Here is a 16,881-nt window from a genome sequence, read left to right on the forward strand (position 1 = left end):
GACCTGACAAATGTCACCCTTCCTGTCTTAAAATCAGTTTCCTTTACAGACGGAGAAAATCTAAATGGCTCTGGGCTCATGTTTAACTCTTTGTAGTTTGGCCATGTCAGAGAACTGCTTTCGAAGTGTGTTTTTGTGCAAAGGTTCAAAATAACGGCGTGTTATAGAGATCTTCCTTCTTGATTAAGAGTAGTAGGAGTCAAAGTGCACCTCCGCTATCTTAAAATGAGTCTAACTTCCAAATTTTTACAATGAACCAGGCTTTTTTTTCTTCCCCCAAACCTTTATGAGGCTTTTTCTCCACTCAGCGTAGCTCAGCTTGGCTCGACGTGACATACTCTACAGGGGTTGGACGGGTTCTCGGATGGTTAGCATTTACAAGTTTTACACCCAATCCACATGTGCTTTGTGGATTTGGAGAAGGCTTATGACTGTGTCCCCAGGGGCACCCTGTGGGGGACGCTCCAGGAGTATGGAGTGGGTGGCTTTCTATTAAGGGCCATTCAGTCCCTTTACCAGAGGAGCGTGAGTTTGGTCCGCATAGCCGGTAGTAAGTCGGACCTGTTCCCAGTGAGGGTTGGACTCCGCCAGGGCTGCTCTTTGTCACCGGTTCTGTTCATTACCTTTATGGACAGAATTTCTAGGCGCAGCCGTGGTGTGGAGTGTGTCGAGTTTGGTGGCAGGAGAATCTCGTCTCTGCTTTTTTCGGATGATTTGGCCCTCCTAGCTTCATCCAGCTCTGACCTTCAGCTCTTGCTGGGTAGGTTCGCGGCCGAGTGTGAAGCGGCTGGGATGAGGATCAGCACCTCCAAATCTGAGACCATGGTTCTCGACCGGAAAATGGTGGCTTGCCAACTCCGGGTCGGGGGAGAGGTCCTACCTCAAGTGGAGGAGTTCAAGTATCTCGGGGTCTTGTTCACAAGTGAGGGTAGGAGGGATCGGGAGATCGACAGGCGGATTGGTTTGGCGTCTGCAGTGATGCGGACGCTGAGCCGATCTGTCGTGGTGAAGAGGGAGCTGAGCCAGAAAGCCAGGCTCTCGATTTACCGGTCGATCTACGTCCCAATCCTCACCTATGGTCATGAGCTTTGGGTAATGACCGAAAGAACGAGATCGCGGATACAAGCGGCCGAAATGAGTTTCCTTCGTAGGGTGGCCGGGCTCAGCCTTAGAGATAGGGTGAGGAGCTCGGACATTCGGGAGGGACTCGGAGTAGAACCGCTGCTCCTCCGGATCGAAAGGAGTCGTTTGAGGTGGTTTGGGCATCTGGTCAGGATACCTCCCGGACGCCTCCCCGGGGAGGTGTTTCGGGCATGTCCTGCCGGCAGGAGGCCCCCGGGTCGACCCAGGACACGTTGCAGAGGTTACATCTCCAACCTGGTCCGGGAACGCCTTGGGGTCCTGCCGGAGGAACTGGTGGAGAAGGCCGGGGAGAGGACGGTCTGGAGCTCCCTTGTTGGGATGCTGCCCCCACTATCCGGACCCGGATAAGCGGAGGAAGACGACGATGACACACAAGCACTTTAAAATGGCCAAAATAGCCATTAAAGTTTGACACACACACACACACACACACATATATATAATATATACACACACATATATATGAGGTGCTGTATTTAGCTTAATATTTTAACTAGAATTGTAGATTTCAGTTATTTTCAAAGGGGATAAGTTGTGACGGCTGGTTCCAGGTTTCTGGAAGGCCACCTCCGCATCGTGCTCCAGCCCTCTTTTGGTCCTCGTCAACTCCAAGAGTGGAGACAACCAGGGGGTCAAGTTCTTGCGCAAGTTCAAGCAACTCCTCAACCCAGCTCAGGTCTTTGACCTGATGAATGGAGGACCTGAACTCGGGTACGTTTTTATGAAGCCTGTTGGCGTATAAATGTGAATTTTTGCTGCTTTCTCTCGTCTCATGCCGTGCCACTCTGTCTGCCTGCAGCCTGCGTCTCTTCCAGAAGTTTGTGACGTTCCGTATTCTGGTGTGCGGAGGTGATGGCAGCGTGGGCTGGGTGCTCTCAGAGCTCGATAAACTCAACCTCCACAAACAGGTGAGAGTAGTGGAATGAGAGGAGGAGGAGGGGATGAGTAGATTTGGTAACACTTGGAGAGAAAAAAGGATAGAAGGATGATGGACCACTGCTCTATTAAACTAATTGATGTTGTGGAATTAATCAGGATTAATGAGCATCATGCTAGATCGACATGGTTGCAATTTGGGGATTAGTTATTTCATAACATGTTAAATGAGTTTTGGTTTGGGGTCATTTAAGGTCATCTTGGGCCAGTCGTCATCAGCTGTGTGGTTTAAAGTGTATAAAACTCCACATCTGGTCAGTACGGTAGCCGAGATGTTCTGCAGGACACAGTGTGAGCTTTTGTCCTACAGAGAATAAAGAGATTGAAGTAATTTATTTTAGTGAATCTTTGGCTATTCCCATCATTTTCCTGCTTTTTTTTCTCTATTCTCCAGTGTCAGCTGGGCGTTCTGCCCCTCGGTACAGGTAACGACCTGGCTCGGGTCCTGGGCTGGGGGGGGCTGTGTGACGACGACGCTCAGCTGCTGCAGATCCTGGAGAAACTGGAGAGGGCCACCACCAAGATGCTGGACCGGTAGGACCAGATGGAATGATGATGTCAAGTCTGGAATTTTTATACTGATTTTTATGATAATTATAAATATTAGAATTTTCTAAAAAATGAATGTAAATGAGTTGATCTGTGATGGAGAGGCTAAGGATGAACGGCTTTTGCAAACAAAATAATTATTTAAACATGTTTATCATTAATTCTTTCCATTTTTGACTGGAGAAACAATTAAAATAGAAAATGGGAATTATTATTATTTTACATTTTTGTTTTGGTTGCAATAAAACACTTTCAGTTTTAGCCTTGGATCAAAAATCCGAAATGGAAAAAAAAGGCCACAGGACTGAATTAGACTGTAATATTTCATGGCTCTGGTTTACGTGGTCAGATGTCGTGCAGATGTAGTTATCGCTCGCATAACGTATATCCCTTGCTGTTTTTATTTCGTGTGGTGCCATTCAGACTCCAACTGCTAGGTGGCAGCAGTCTTTACCACCTTCATTCTGACGACACTTGCAAATATTCTTACTTTCAGTATCACGATATATCGTATTGTATTGTGATATGTATCGTATCAGATTCTTGCCATTACACACCCATACTACTGAAAGTATTATTCTTGAAGTATGCATATTTTAGATTTTTATTCAGTTGTACAAGTGAGTTGATAGCAATGAAGACCACTTTCAAGGCTTGAATGTTTTTTTGCACATTTTTGTAAATTGCAGGATCTAGTGGACACACAAATACAGAAATGCACTTCTTTATACTATAAACTGTCCCCAGCAACCTCTTCTCCTCAGCTCTCCATAAATGGAATAGAATAGAATTTTTTGAATGGGGTTTGGTAAACATTTACTAGCTGTGGTTTTATTTTTCTTTTGCTTTTATATTAATCATCCCACATTTTTATTTCTAGTCCATACAACATTAGCTCATGTTTTTAATAAATGCATCATTTAAACTCAATCATTCATACGGCTTTAGTCAGCTGAAAAGTAGCATCACAATTAGGATATCACCACCATGTTTTAACTAAATAATGATTATAAAATCAACCAAGCCATATCAGTTGATTGTTTTTTCAATAACTGAACACAAAGACTTTCAACTGAAATAATCTTTTAGTTCCTTGAGAAAAACCCCAAACTCACCAACAGAGACTTGATTATTTTTCTAAGTAAAAGTGAGAAAATGCTTTCCTGTGAAGAGGGCTGGGCTGGGCTGGGCTGGGCTGGGCTGGGCTGGGCTATCTCCAGCGGTCATTGGGCAATCAGGCAGGGTACACCCTGGACAGAGAGCCAGTCCATCGCAGGGCAACACAGAGACACACAGGACAAACAATCATGCAAACACACACTCACACCTAAGGACAATTTAGACCGACCATTTAACCTAACAGTCATGTTTTTGGACTGTGGGAGGAAGCCGGAGTACCCGGGGAAACCCACGCATGCACAGGAAGAACATGCAAACTCCATGCAGGTAAGAAGCGAACCCAGGACCTTCTCGCTGCAAGGCAACATCTCTAACCACTGCACCACTGTGCAGCCCGCGTGACAAAATACAAAAAGTATATTTGACAAAAAACAGAAAAGACACGTTTCAAAGGAGATGAAAACAGATAAAAGAGAAACAGTTCTGCCATATTTTAGAAAACCTTTCAGAGAGAAACGCACCAGAACAGAGATGGCTCAACATCAAAGGAAATGTACTTTAACAAAAACATGACCATGAAACCATCACAATAAACATTGTTTAGCCGTTTTTTGGGTAGAATGTTCAATAAAGGCATCATATTGTTGAAAATTGTAAATCTACTGAGGTATGAAAAAGTTGACACTGATACGTGTTCCAGGTGGAGCATCCTGACCTTCGAGGTGCCGACAACCAATAAAATCAGTCCGGTAGTGAAGGAAGACGACAGCCATGATTCTCCTCTGCAGGTAAACCAGCCGTCAGAACTTTTACAGGAGAGGCCGTGTGATTTGTGACAGACTGCATCCAAAGAAGCCAGAGTTCTGAAAGTTATGAGATGTTTTGGGGGAAAACATCCATTGAAAGTAAATTGAACCTGACAGGACACCAAGGCAATCAGACCTAAGCCACGGGGAGCCGTGTGGATACTGATCAGCTCAGTATATAAAGAAGACTTCACAAGCTGCCTTACATTGTAGTGAAATCACATGTTTTTCTTTTAGATTTCTGAAGGGCTCAGATTATTTAATCTTTTTTTTAAATATAAAATTATTTTATTTAACATATTTGTCATTTTGACTGTGGCTCTTTTTTTGGAAAGGGGTTTAAATTTGACTAAAGTTTGTACCCTTGAAGGTCAAGTTAAGATTTGTTCCACTTCATAATGTCATTAGGATGGATCTAAAATTACCATCAAAAGAAAATAAAAACATATTTCCAATAAAAATTCCAGTGAAGGAAAAAGAGCGTCATAGTAAATTATAAACTTTTTGCATTAATACAAGTTATTTGCTTTACTAAGTCAAAAAGTTTCACCAAATATCTAAATTTACATCAAAATAAAAAAAAAAATGAAAAAGTACTTAAATCCCGGACGAACCCCCATCCTGGCTCACGTTGATAAAACTATTAAAATGTTTAAAAGTTCTTATTTTGTAAATTTGATATTTTCTTACCTGCTTATTAAAACCATACTAGTCAAACATTTAGACTCTCCTGTACCGTCATATTGAGTCACTGCATCCCAACCTTTAATGGGTACTGTGATAAAATTTTAACTGCAGTTGCACATTTTTGCTGCATAAAACATCTGAAACTGATCTGCTGTTGCTCCATCCCACCAAAAATCTGAAAGGTTTCTTCTTTGAGTTGCCCAAATAATTACATTTATTTACTCAAAACCACAGAGAGATGATCTCCTTTTCCCTAAATATTTGTTAATCAATAATGTAATAGCTGCAAGACAGTGGAAATTTTATATCCTTGCATTGATACCAAAATCATGAAGGGTCAAGGCTTAGTCAGCCATTAGTTTATTAATGTATAAATACTCTTAGCAGATAATAAGGAAGACGTGAATGGATCTTTACTGACCTTAATGATATTATTGTGTTTTCCTAAAATCCCTTCTTTTTGAAAGGAGTACAAAATGACTTCCGTGTGTTTTTCTTTGGTTTTCTGCAACACATAATCCAAATCCTGCCTTTTTTTCCTGTTTCAGGTCCACATCAGTCAGTATGCAGACTCTGTGGCGTGCCACCTTGCCAAGATCTTGGACTCGGACAAGCACAGCGACGTCATCTCATCTGCAAAGTACGTTCTTTTATTTAAATAAGAAAAAAAAACTAACAATCACCAAGGGACACGAGACGGGAGAAACGAGGATGATAATGAGACGAGGAGAGTCGGCACATATTGATTTTCTGTTCAAGTCTCTCAAAGGTACATCTTAGTAGGAGTAAGGGTGAAAGAGATGCATGAACCAGTATTTAGGGGTCATTAGAGCGTCCTCTGTAGGGACAAGCTCAGTGTTTCTTCTGTGTGCTGTGACCGGACTGTGACCTCGAGGGATTTTTCACACTTGTTCTCACCCAAGAAATAATTAAAACAGAATACATTTAAAAAGTTTTCACTACTAGATGGTTAAAACCTCAAAAAATCTGTCCAGATTTGATTTCAATTCCATTTAGATTTGAGGATGTTGAGCTCTCGTAAAAGGCGGTTGTGAGTAGAAATTCCTCCTCCTGAAACAAATGTGGGCCTATTTCAGCAGCAGCAGCAGTAATGGAGGGCTGCTGTCGGGCTCTAATGTTCCCTTTAAACATTAACAAAGACCTTTGGCTGCTAAATGCATTCACACTGACACCCGACGGCCAAATTAGACGAGAGAAGCTTCAGCTGAGAAGTGCTCGTTTCTGAATAGAAGAATTTATTTCATGTATAATTCAAAAGAGGTGTCAGCTTTTGCAGTTCTAAATAAAATGGGAGCTGATCGGCGTTTGAGCGGCTCCAATTATTTAGGAGTATTTAATATTTGCCGAGTGCAGTGAGTTTGGAGAAATCTCCCTGCTGAGTCACAGTAGCGATGTAACCGCTGTGAGTAAACGGTGACTGTGTGGAGGCAACTGCGCTGACAGGCAGGTAGGAGGCTCTGAAAACACAATGTGTGTGTGTGTGTGTGTGAGAAATCCAGCACAGTGAATCACCTAATCCTCCATGAGGTAACCGTGTTACTCGTCCTGGCAGGTTCCTGTGTGGGACGGTGAACGACTTTGTAGCGGAGGTGGGGAAGGCGTACGAGAGAGCTACAGAGAACAAGGAGGAGGCAGACGCCATGGCAAAGAAGGTAAAAATGCCTGGATGTGGTGTTTTTACTGTGTGAATGACTGATTGTGGTGTAAACTCTGGCCATTTTCCTCTGACCTCTGGCATCATTGTGCGACTGCTGCAGTCAGACAATCCTAGAAGATCATCAGATTCAGAGATACCAGCCCGTCTGGCACCAACAACCGTGCCGCGTTCAAAGTCACTTAAATCACCTTTCTTCCCCATTCTGAAGCTCGGTTTGAACTGCAGCAGATCGTCTTGACCGTGTCAACATGCCTAAATACATTGAGTTGCCACCATGTGATTGGCTGATTAGTGATTTGCATTAACGAGCAGTTGGACAGGTGTACCCATTAAAGTGGCCAGTGAGTGTATGTCTTGGTTCATTTGCAGCAACCTCTTCTCCTCAGCTCTCCAGGAATAGAACAGAAGAGTTTTTAGCCTCAGTGTGGATTACCAGCCCTTTTCTGATTCATATGAAGGGTCCAAGACAGATTCAGACAAGGATTAAATTGTTACCATGGAAACAGATAGTGGTACTTTGAAATGAAGCGTTTTATCGGTTTTACTTTGTGCTAAATGCCTTCTTACTGGTTGAACCCAAGCCCCCACAATGTGGGTGAAAAACTGAGACCAACGCGGAAGTGGCAAAAATTGCAGTTCCACCCTCATCCACTAGGGGCTGGTGTCAGAAGTGAGCAAATCCTCATTGACTCCCATGTTAAAAATAACAATTTCACAGCAGAAATAAACATGTTTACAGCCTGGTACCAAAACATGTTTTTTGTTTAAATGATCTAGTTTACACTCATGACAACTCTGAGGGGGGTGAATTTTTTTCTCACTCTTCTGTTTAAGTGTATTAAAAGCCTAAAATTCTGTATAATTAATGAGCATCTGACCCACGTGACCACAGAGCTAGCTCCATGGAAAGGCCTCAGTAGAGCCTCAGTCTGGCTTGGAAACTGCTCCGGGATTTTGAGTCTCTGTGTTTGTGTATTCTTTTTTTGGATATTTTTTGTGCAATTGTTGGACAAAATGACTTTCTGTGGCATTAATTGCACTAATAGAGCGTCCAAGGAGTCTCCACTTCATTTTTTTCTGTAAGTAAAATTATATTTATGTATTTTAGGTCACTGTCGAGCTGAGCTTAGATTTTAACATGTACTGTTTAACCATGAAATTTAAATGTAATAGGGTAAAACCCAGTGCATTTAACATAATGCTGCACTTTAGAAAATGGGTTGAAATATAACATGTTGGTGGAGCTGGGTTCCGACTATCGGCTTGTGGAGCTCTCAGGAGACCTCTGTTTTCCACCCGGTTCTCCCCTCCCCACAGCTCGGCGCATCTCTGTCTGATCGCGGCTTCTGTCTGCTGCGCGGGCTGCCGGCTTGTGGAGCTCTGGGATGGAAACCTTTCCACCCGGTTCTCCCCAGCAGCAGCTCTGCGCATCTCAGATCGCAGCGGCGCTTGTCTGCTGTGCGGCTGCCGGCTTGTGGAGGTCTCGGGAGACCTCCGTGTTCCACCCAGTTTTACCCAGCGGTCAGCCCGGTGTACCTCTGACTCAGAAGCTCTGGTGTTGTGCACAGTTAACTCCGGTTGTAGCTAGGTTGCTACCTCCGTTAGCTTAGCTCCCTCCTCCACATTAGCTTTGGGTTAGCTTCAGGTTAGCTTGTAGCTAGTTCGACCGGGTGTCGTCAGTTGATCCCAGCCTTACAGCCCCACCCTCAGCTCCTCCTCTCTTCCCTTTTGTGGAATTGTCTGGGCTTGATGGAATCGGTGACACGGTCAAAATGGCGGTGGTGGCCACCTCCCATTTTAGCATAAAAACATATTATTGGAGTCTATGGAAACCCATTGTCCAATATTTATATGTGGATGGTTGAACCGGAGGTCATGGGAGCCCATTTACTCATCAAAGCTGCTAAAATAATACCAGGTGTTTAAGTTAAACGAGTCAACCAAGTCCTGTCTCAGTTTCACCACAGGTGTCTTCAGTTGATCACAATTTATTTTATAGAAAGGAAGAGTAATAATTTGTTTCTTGCGGATTTATTTAATTATTTTTACGACATTTTTCACCTGTTTGATTATTATTTCTGTCTGGGTTTTTGTCCTATTATGGAGCGTTTATCTCCTTGTTTGCACAAGTCTCAGGAATACAAACCAAAACTGATCCTGATGTTTCCTGCCCTCTCCTCTCCCAGTGTGCCCTGCTGAATGAGAAACTGGACTCTCTGGTCAAGGCCTTAAGCGAGGAAGCAGAAGCTCAGGTACTCGCATCTGATTTAGTGGTTTGTTAGTGAAGTTTCTAAACAGGAAAGTCTAAATTAAAATTAATTTGATTTAAAACTGATCATAAACAAATGCATTCCGGTTGAAAAGGAGGAGGAAAATTATCTTCTTACAGTTTCCTGGTTGGGGTTAAAATGCTGAGAAAAGTGATGAAAAGTTGGGATTAAAGACAAAATATTAACAAAAAAGAGCTTTTCAAGCTAGGAAGGAACCCCATTGTCCTCCTAAAGCAGACAATCATCTTACGGTTATCATTGTAACTAAGGGTTATGGCTATCATTGTTATTAAGTATTAATTACATGTCTTCCCTCCTACAGCAGCAGAACTGATATCCTTCAAAATAAAAGCCTCAAAAAACACAAATATCCCAAAATAACAATAGTTATTATTAGTTGTTGTTGTTGTTGTCGTTAGGACCGACGGTTAAAGGCATCTTTTATATTGGCTAGTTAGCTAAATCTGCATTAAAAACTCTTCAAAATAAGAGCTTCAAACAGCCATAAATACTTCAAACTAATACTTTTTTTGTTATGTTATTGGTATTTTCATTGTTATAGGTATGATTTTTCTGGGGTATTTAGCTAAGCCAGTGGGAAAAACTCTTAAATAAAATAAACTACTTACAATAAAATAAGTAAAAATACAAATAAAATGAAAAAATGTATTACGGAATATTTTATTTCTCAACATGTTAGAGTGGTCTATAAAGGCTAGTAGGTACATTAATAAGTTTATTTAGGGAAAAGCAGACTCGTTATGTTTTACTCTTCCTAAGCTGGTTTTCGTCTCCTTACAGGACCCAACCAACACACTGTGTGTCTTTTTGTGCCTCTGCCCCCAGAGGAGTTTATTTTATTATCCAGTCAGATTTATGTGCAGGAAGGATGAAGCGCAAAGCCCAAAATGATGTCAGCATCATTTCACGCTCCTGCTCACTAAAACTGGATGTTTGGGTGATTTTAGGCTCTGGTCCTGTTGCAGCTCCGCCTGTAGGTCAATAGTAGTCTGAGACGGGGAGAGGTCTTGATGTTTTGTGGCTGTGATGCAGCTCTAAGTACGTGTTTGCTTTAATCCAGGTGGTACCGGCCGGTTCAGCTCCAAGCCAAGAGAGCGGTGGTTCGAGCCCTGGTGAAAGCGGGGGCGAGTCGGGTTCAGAGGGTAAGACGTATCGGTCCAAAGAGCAGCTGATGCTTCGAGCCAACAGCCTAAAGAAAGCCCTGAGGCAGATCATCGAGCAGGCTGAGAAAGGTACCGCCTCCCTCCTCCTGGTGTCACGGTAACCCCACAAGAAAACTGATCAGGGCTCGTCATTTCAGTGGTGGACGAGCAGAACCGACACACGCAGGTCCAGAGGATGTCATCGTCGTCCTCCATCAAACGGGAGAACAGCGAGGAGCTGAAGGAGGCGGAGCCACGTAGGACAAAACTGTACTTTACGTTTTTCAGACACAAACAACCTGATTGAAGAAGCCTAATGTTTGTGATGATGACCTGCAGGTCCAGGAGGTCTGAGCCCCACGTCCCCCATCGTCTTAGAGAAACCAGAGAGCCTGAACACCGTCGCCTTCAGCGAGGACTCCATGTAAGTGTGTGTGTGTTTGTGTGTGTGTGTGCGCGCGCGTGCGTGTGGGTGTGCGCATCATCATGCATTAACTAACTGCTCACACATCTGCAGACAGTGCACAGAGAAGTGTGTGATGAATAATTACTTCGGCATCGGCCTGGACGCCAAAATCTCGCTGGAGTTCAACAACAAGAGAGATGAGCACCCCAAAAAGTGCAGGTGTGTGTGTGTGTGTGTGTGTGTGTGTGTGTGTGTGTGTGTGTGTGTGTGTGTGTGTGTGTGTGTGTGTGTGTGTGTGTGTGTGTGTGTGTGTGTGTGTGTGTGTGTGTGTGTGTGTGTGTGTGTGTGTGTGTGTGTGTGTGTGTGTGTGTGTGTGTGTGTGTGTGTGTGTGTGTGTGTGTGTGTGTGTGTGTGTGTGTGTGTGTGTGTGTGTGTGTGTGTGTGTGTGTGTGTGTGTGTGTGTGTGTGTGTGTGTGTGTGTGTACACCACATTATGGGAACAAGTGTTCATGTTTAACCTCTAAAGTGGGGACATTAGTCTGGTACCCCAGGGTGAAAACACCCTAATCTTGGTTTTAGAGGTCTGCTTAGCTTCTAGTCAGGGTTGGGCTAAGGCATTAGACATGTTGGTGTCTTCCTGAAACCAGATCTGACTGGTTGTCTCCACCTGCAGCAGCCGCACTAAGAACATGATGTGGTACGGAGTTCTGGGGACCAAAGAGCTGGTCCAGAAGACCTACAAGAACCTGGAACAGAGAGTTCAGCTGGAGGTGGGAGACTCCAAAACCAAACATGGATCCGGGTCTGTTCCACTGATGACCTCTGACCTCCTGGTTTCTTCTCCCCTCAGTGTGACGGGGTTTCCATGTCCCTGCCGAGCCTGCAGGGCCTGGCTGTGCTCAACATCCCCAGCTACGCAGGAGGGATCAACTTCTGGGGCGGCACCAAGGAGGACAATGTGAGTCATCAGGATCCAGACCATGTCGGGTTCTGGTTAGAGCCATCGGTTCTGATCGGGTTTTTGCTTCTGCAGAACTTTGGCGCTCCGTCGTTCGATGATAAGAAGCTGGAGGTGGTGGCGGTGTTTGGCAGCATGCAGATGGCCATGTCCAGGGTCATCAACCTGCAGCACCACCGAATCGCACAGGTAACTCGTTTATTATTTCAGATCAAACTCAAGTCAAAGATCCCTCTCTGGACTGACTAGAACCAAGTCTAACTGGTGTGTTCATAGGTAGATGTGATTTAAATGGAGGAAGTGTGTTGAACGTCTCCACCAGACTTCCAGTAATGTCTTTACATTTATTTTTATCATTTCCGGCTCATATCGACATCCCATAACCAAAACATCCAGATCCTCTAAAACCTTTAAAACAAAAACTAATAATTATCTTATTGCTCATCTTTACAGATGCGAGAAAAAAAAAGATTTCTGACTTTTATCTCAGGAAAAAGAATTCAGATTTCAATCTCAGAATTTCTTTTTTTGTGTTCTTCTCAGAATAATAAGTGGCCCTAATCCTCATCTGTGTTTCTGTGACATCATAATGATGTTTTCTCTAACGCTGCTGTGACAGTCGCAGCTCGAAAAGCTCCAGTGGGCTGAGGGAAAGTAGCTCTTTGGGTTGTAAAATGAATTCACGTCAATAAATTATATTCAAAACTGCTTTAACTCATTCACTGCCAGCCGTTTCCTGATCGCTAACGGCCTTCGCTGCCAGCGTTTCTCACCGTTTTTACTGTTTTTTAAGAGTCACAGAACGTTGCGCGCTAGCATGATGTCGATGCCAAAACAAAGAGGAGACTCACCTCTTACATCAGGAGGAAGCCACGTGTTTCGAGCGTTATCCGTTCTTTCGTAATCCGTTGTCGAATTGTGATCGGCAGACGCTTTTCCGGTTCGCGCCTCACTGTTTTTTACAGGAACGGCCCAAAACGATCTCCTAACACATGGATGTGTTGCTTCCTGATCATGTGATCTGTGACGTATGCCGATGAAGATCGGCTTCAGGGCTGAGATGTTTGTTCTCTCAGTGCGGGGGCTCGTTCCGATGCTCAAACGGTAAAAAAAATGCAAATGACGACTTTAGTCGTCATTGGCAGTGAATGAGTTAATGATCCCAGAGGGAAATTACACCGGGATGTAACTCAATATTGTTAAAATTAATAACAAAATGGAAAACAGTTCATTTGAAATGATTAATTGTAACATAACATTTAATAGGAATTGTAGGATTAATAAATAACTTCAATGTTTTAAGGAAGATCAGTTTAAATATTACTAATAAGTGAAGTTTATTTATGCAGCACTTAATAAATAAGACCCAACACGAGGATTTGCTTTCACTAATTCAATCTGAGGAAACAGAAATGCCACTGGATTAATTCCAGTCAAGAGGATATAATGTAGGAGCCTTCAGTAGAGGGAGGAGCAACACCCCAACAGTTCCAGTCATGCCAGGATTTAAGGCAGAACTTTTAACAAAAATAACGTATTCAGCTTAAATCTTTAATATAAGTGGACGACTCATCTGCTGCTACATCATAGTTCAGCTGAGGAGCTATAAAAAAAGAATCTTCTTGTGTTCATTACTGATCCACGTAGAGGTCTGATGGCTATCTTCTCGTTCCCCAGTGCCGGCAGGTGAAGATCACCATCCTGGGGGACGAGGGCGTCCCCGTGCAGGTGGACGGAGAGGCCTGGATCCAGCCTCCTGGCATCGTGAAGATCGTCCACAAGAACCGGGCCCAGATGCTGACCAGAGACCGGGTGGGTCCACACGGGAACCCCTGCTGTGCTGCTGACACACACACTTTATTGTGTTTGTGTTTCCAAAGTAAACAGGAGAGGAGAGGAGAGCTCGTCCTGCTTTCATGAAGCCACTCTGCTTGCTGACTCTTTCTATTTTGGGACTTCTTTAATGGAATCTGTCCCTGTGTGGGTGTGTCTTTATGCATGTGTGTGTTTTCTTCCTGCTGCTCAAACCCCTTAGCTCTCCTGAGCTCGGCAGCATCCGTTGGTTTCCATGGTTTCCCTCCTGATGGCTCGGCATGTTTAGCCTCAGCAGCCTAACCTGCATTCAGGGACTTGTTGACGTTGCTGCTGCTGGACGTGACTTCTTACTGCCTCCTTTATCCAGGAGCTTTCATCTTTGTGTCCTCAAAAGCATCAAAGACTCTTTCTCTAGAAGTTTCTGCCCATTTCTGCCTCTGTTAGGCCTTTGAGAGCACGCTCAAGTCCTGGGAGGACAAGAGAAAGATCGACAGCTACCGCGCCGCCAGGCCCCGCCTCAACTCCCAGCAGTCCATGGAGTACCTGACGGAGGAGGAGTGCGCCCAGGTGCAGCAGCTGGGCCTAGTGGCTGACACGCTCATCACCAAGTACGTGCTGCTTCCTGTTACCTCATGTGGTCACAGCTGGAGTCAGCCCTGGAGGATTAGAGGGTAGTTTTAATGAAAGATCGTAGACAGAAACAATGGATACACCAGTTTTCTGGTTGGTTTATCTGGTAATTAGAGGCTACACCGCTTTTCAGAGATGAATACAAGCAGAAGACAGTTTTGTTTTTTACTTCCTGCCCAGAATCCAAGAGGCAGCAAAGACCCACAAGCTGGTGGAGCAGGAGCTGGCTCACGCCGTCAACGCCACCGCCCTGGTGCTCACCGAGGCCAAAGTGTCCAGTCAGGAGGTATGAGTCGGGTTAGACAGATGGGTGACAGAGAAGGAACATTTCAGCCATATGCGACCTCAGAGCAGGGTTCAGACAAGGAGTCATGTGTTATTCTATGTGTGTGTGTGTGTGTGTGTGTGTGTGTGTGTGTGTGTGTGTGTGTGTGTGTGTGTGTGTGTGTGTAGTGTCTGAGTCGCAGCACAGCAGTGGAGATCGTCAACAGCAGCAAAGTCCTGCAGGCCGAGACCAGGATGCTGCTGGACGCAAAGCTCCTGGTATGACTCGTGGGAATCGGTCCTGATTAAACTTGTCCGCGATTAGCATTAGCAGTAGCTAGCTGTAGAAATTAGCATAATTCTGTTTGATAGAACATAATAAACTTGTTTAACAGGTGTTTAGTCACTGCTGTGGAGATACTGAGGGAAAACAGCAGATGTTGGTCTTTCAAACCTGCAACTGACCCTTTTGTTGGTCTGCAGTCGGACTCTCCGGAGGAAGAGGAGCTGCGCTCAACTCTGAACAGCCTCAGTGCTGAGCTCCACAAGCTGGACGACATCCACTGGATCTGTCCGCTCATGCAGTGCTCCGAGGAGGCGGTGTGTTATCACACACACACGCACACACACACGCACACAGCCAGCCGAGTGCCATGTCTAAATGTGTGTGTGTGTGTGTGCGTGTGTGTGTGTGCGTGCATGTGTTTCAGGATTCGGTGAGGAGCAGCAGTAAAGGCAGCAGCAGCATGATGCTGAAGATCATACCTAAAACCAAGAAGGAGAAGGAGAAGCTTCACAAGCAGAAGTCCAACAGCTCTCTGTCAGGTGAGGGCCCCAGCAGAACGTTAACAGCTCAGCAGCAAGAACACTTCAGTAGTTATACAGAGAAGATGACGAAAACCATTGTTTGTTTACAGGACCAGCTTACAGAGTAATTAAAACATAAGATAGAATGTATAAAAACAGAGGAGAATATTAATAATTAATGATGACATCATTATTTTTCCATTAAATGTTTTTTTAGCTTTTTTTTTTTTTGATAAAGTTCTGATCCATAAAAATATTTTTTCTAATTGTTGTTAAAGCAGAAATCTGGAGTCTTATCTCAGAGGGCGCCACCTAAAGGTGGTTAAAATGTATTGCACATCTAAGCTCCTCCCCCTGCTTATCTGATCTTGCTGTAACCAAAGCCTCTATCGTCAACATGGACCTCTAGAACAGCAATCGTTGTTCCCACATGATGCTGCTGCATACGTGCAAACTTATCGCTTTCTGGGGGAAAGTTGCCACTTTTGAAGCTAAAAATGGCATTCGCGTGAATCGTATGGATCCAAAGAGTACCTGTTTTGGGGTGGTCTTTGGTCGGGTTTCTGTCGTTCTCTATGAGAATCTATTGTTGTAGCGCGTCACACGTCTTGTGATTCATGGGGGCAGCTGCTGGGGGGCGCTGCTTTAAGTTTTCACCTTGTTCACACCCTCTGAGGTTGCAGGTGTGATGCTGTTGACTTGTCTATCAGAAAGGTCGCCAACTCTGCGTTAGACATTCGAGCTGAACGTGTAGATCCTACCATCATAAAGTCTTTGCCAGTCTTTGATGCTCTTTTCACCAAGTTGAGTCATGGGCTTTTCTGTGGTGGTGAAGGAGCTTGAAGCTGGTCCATGGCTCTTTGTGTTTCCGGAAACAGGCGTGCACAGGCTTTGCGATTAACATCGGTATGTAAGGTCTAACGCAATTGGCTAATTAGCAAAACCAAATGGATGTACTGCCTACATTATGTCATAGTACAGGGTAAGACGATAACTTTGTCAGGGTTGTAAGAAACATCTCGCATAATCCCTGAACATTGGAAAACCATCTGTTGACCTGAGATCACCTCTCCTCTCCTGCAGGAACGTGGGACATCAAAGGAGGAACCTCTGAGGTGGATTCCTCGGGCAACTGACATTCTACCCTCACTCACCAGAAGGGGGCGGCACCCCTCTTAACCTCTCTCGCTAAAATCATGATGTCCTGGGGCGTCACACAGGTGTTAGACACACAAGTTAGACCCTCTTCCCAACGTTTCAGCTTTGGCTCAGTTTTACCTCCTTTGAAGTTTTGTTTGCCAACCGAAGGATTTTGGTTCTGATATATTTTTTTCTGAGTGGGCCTTGCTCTGTCGTTGTTTGTTTTGTGGGCGTGGCCAGCAGCAAATGAAAGCAAACAACAAAACCAGGGAGGTGTGGATGAAGCGTGGTGCTGTCCTTGCATGTCACGTTTAACTAATCTATTTTACTTAAGTGGTTACAGATTTAGATTTGTATGTTTCCTAACTTCTGATCAGCCTTCCAACTGCGTATTTATTTATTTGTCGTCGCTGCTGCCATGAGAACCCTCGACTGCAACGAGTATTCAGACGGAACAACCTGAGGGATGATTCAGCGTTTTTCTGAGCTGGAAATTAACTTAAACTGTTG

At 44.3% G+C, this 16,881-nt stretch overlaps 1 protein-coding gene across 4 annotated transcripts in view; it reads left to right on the top strand.

Annotated features, from left to right (window-relative positions):
• The window catches only part of si:dkey-172j4.3 (diacylglycerol kinase delta), a 99,058-nt gene extending 82,177 nt beyond the window's left edge, over window positions 1-16,881 (top strand). For all 4 annotated transcript variants that reach the window (XM_070548025.1, XM_070548027.1, XM_070548026.1 and 1 more), the window contains 21 exons: window positions 1,695-1,854; window positions 1,943-2,051; window positions 2,474-2,613; window positions 4,448-4,535; window positions 5,789-5,880; window positions 6,814-6,913; window positions 9,105-9,170; window positions 10,270-10,441; window positions 10,510-10,608; window positions 10,691-10,775; window positions 10,869-10,976; window positions 11,431-11,527; window positions 11,608-11,715; window positions 11,791-11,904; window positions 13,393-13,527; window positions 13,975-14,138; window positions 14,341-14,446; window positions 14,614-14,703; window positions 14,908-15,024; window positions 15,135-15,249; window positions 16,315-16,881. In XM_070548025.1, the coding sequence (XP_070404126.1) occupies window positions 1,695-1,854; window positions 1,943-2,051; window positions 2,474-2,613; window positions 4,448-4,535; window positions 5,789-5,880; window positions 6,814-6,913; window positions 9,105-9,170; window positions 10,270-10,441; window positions 10,510-10,608; window positions 10,691-10,775; window positions 10,869-10,976; window positions 11,431-11,527; window positions 11,608-11,715; window positions 11,791-11,904; window positions 13,393-13,527; window positions 13,975-14,138; window positions 14,341-14,446; window positions 14,614-14,703; window positions 14,908-15,024; window positions 15,135-15,249; window positions 16,315-16,367 (2,318 nt within the window). In that variant the 3' untranslated portion in view covers window positions 16,368-16,881. The remainder of the gene's footprint in view (window positions 1-1,694; window positions 1,855-1,942; window positions 2,052-2,473; window positions 2,614-4,447; window positions 4,536-5,788; window positions 5,881-6,813; window positions 6,914-9,104; window positions 9,171-10,269; window positions 10,442-10,509; window positions 10,609-10,690; window positions 10,776-10,868; window positions 10,977-11,430; window positions 11,528-11,607; window positions 11,716-11,790; window positions 11,905-13,392; window positions 13,528-13,974; window positions 14,139-14,340; window positions 14,447-14,613; window positions 14,704-14,907; window positions 15,025-15,134; window positions 15,250-16,314) is intronic.

Source organism: Nothobranchius furzeri, chromosome 2, assembly GCF_043380555.1.
Source record: "Nothobranchius furzeri strain GRZ-AD chromosome 2, NfurGRZ-RIMD1, whole genome shotgun sequence".
Lineage (NCBI taxonomy): Eukaryota > Metazoa > Chordata > Actinopteri > Cyprinodontiformes > Nothobranchiidae > Nothobranchius > Nothobranchius furzeri.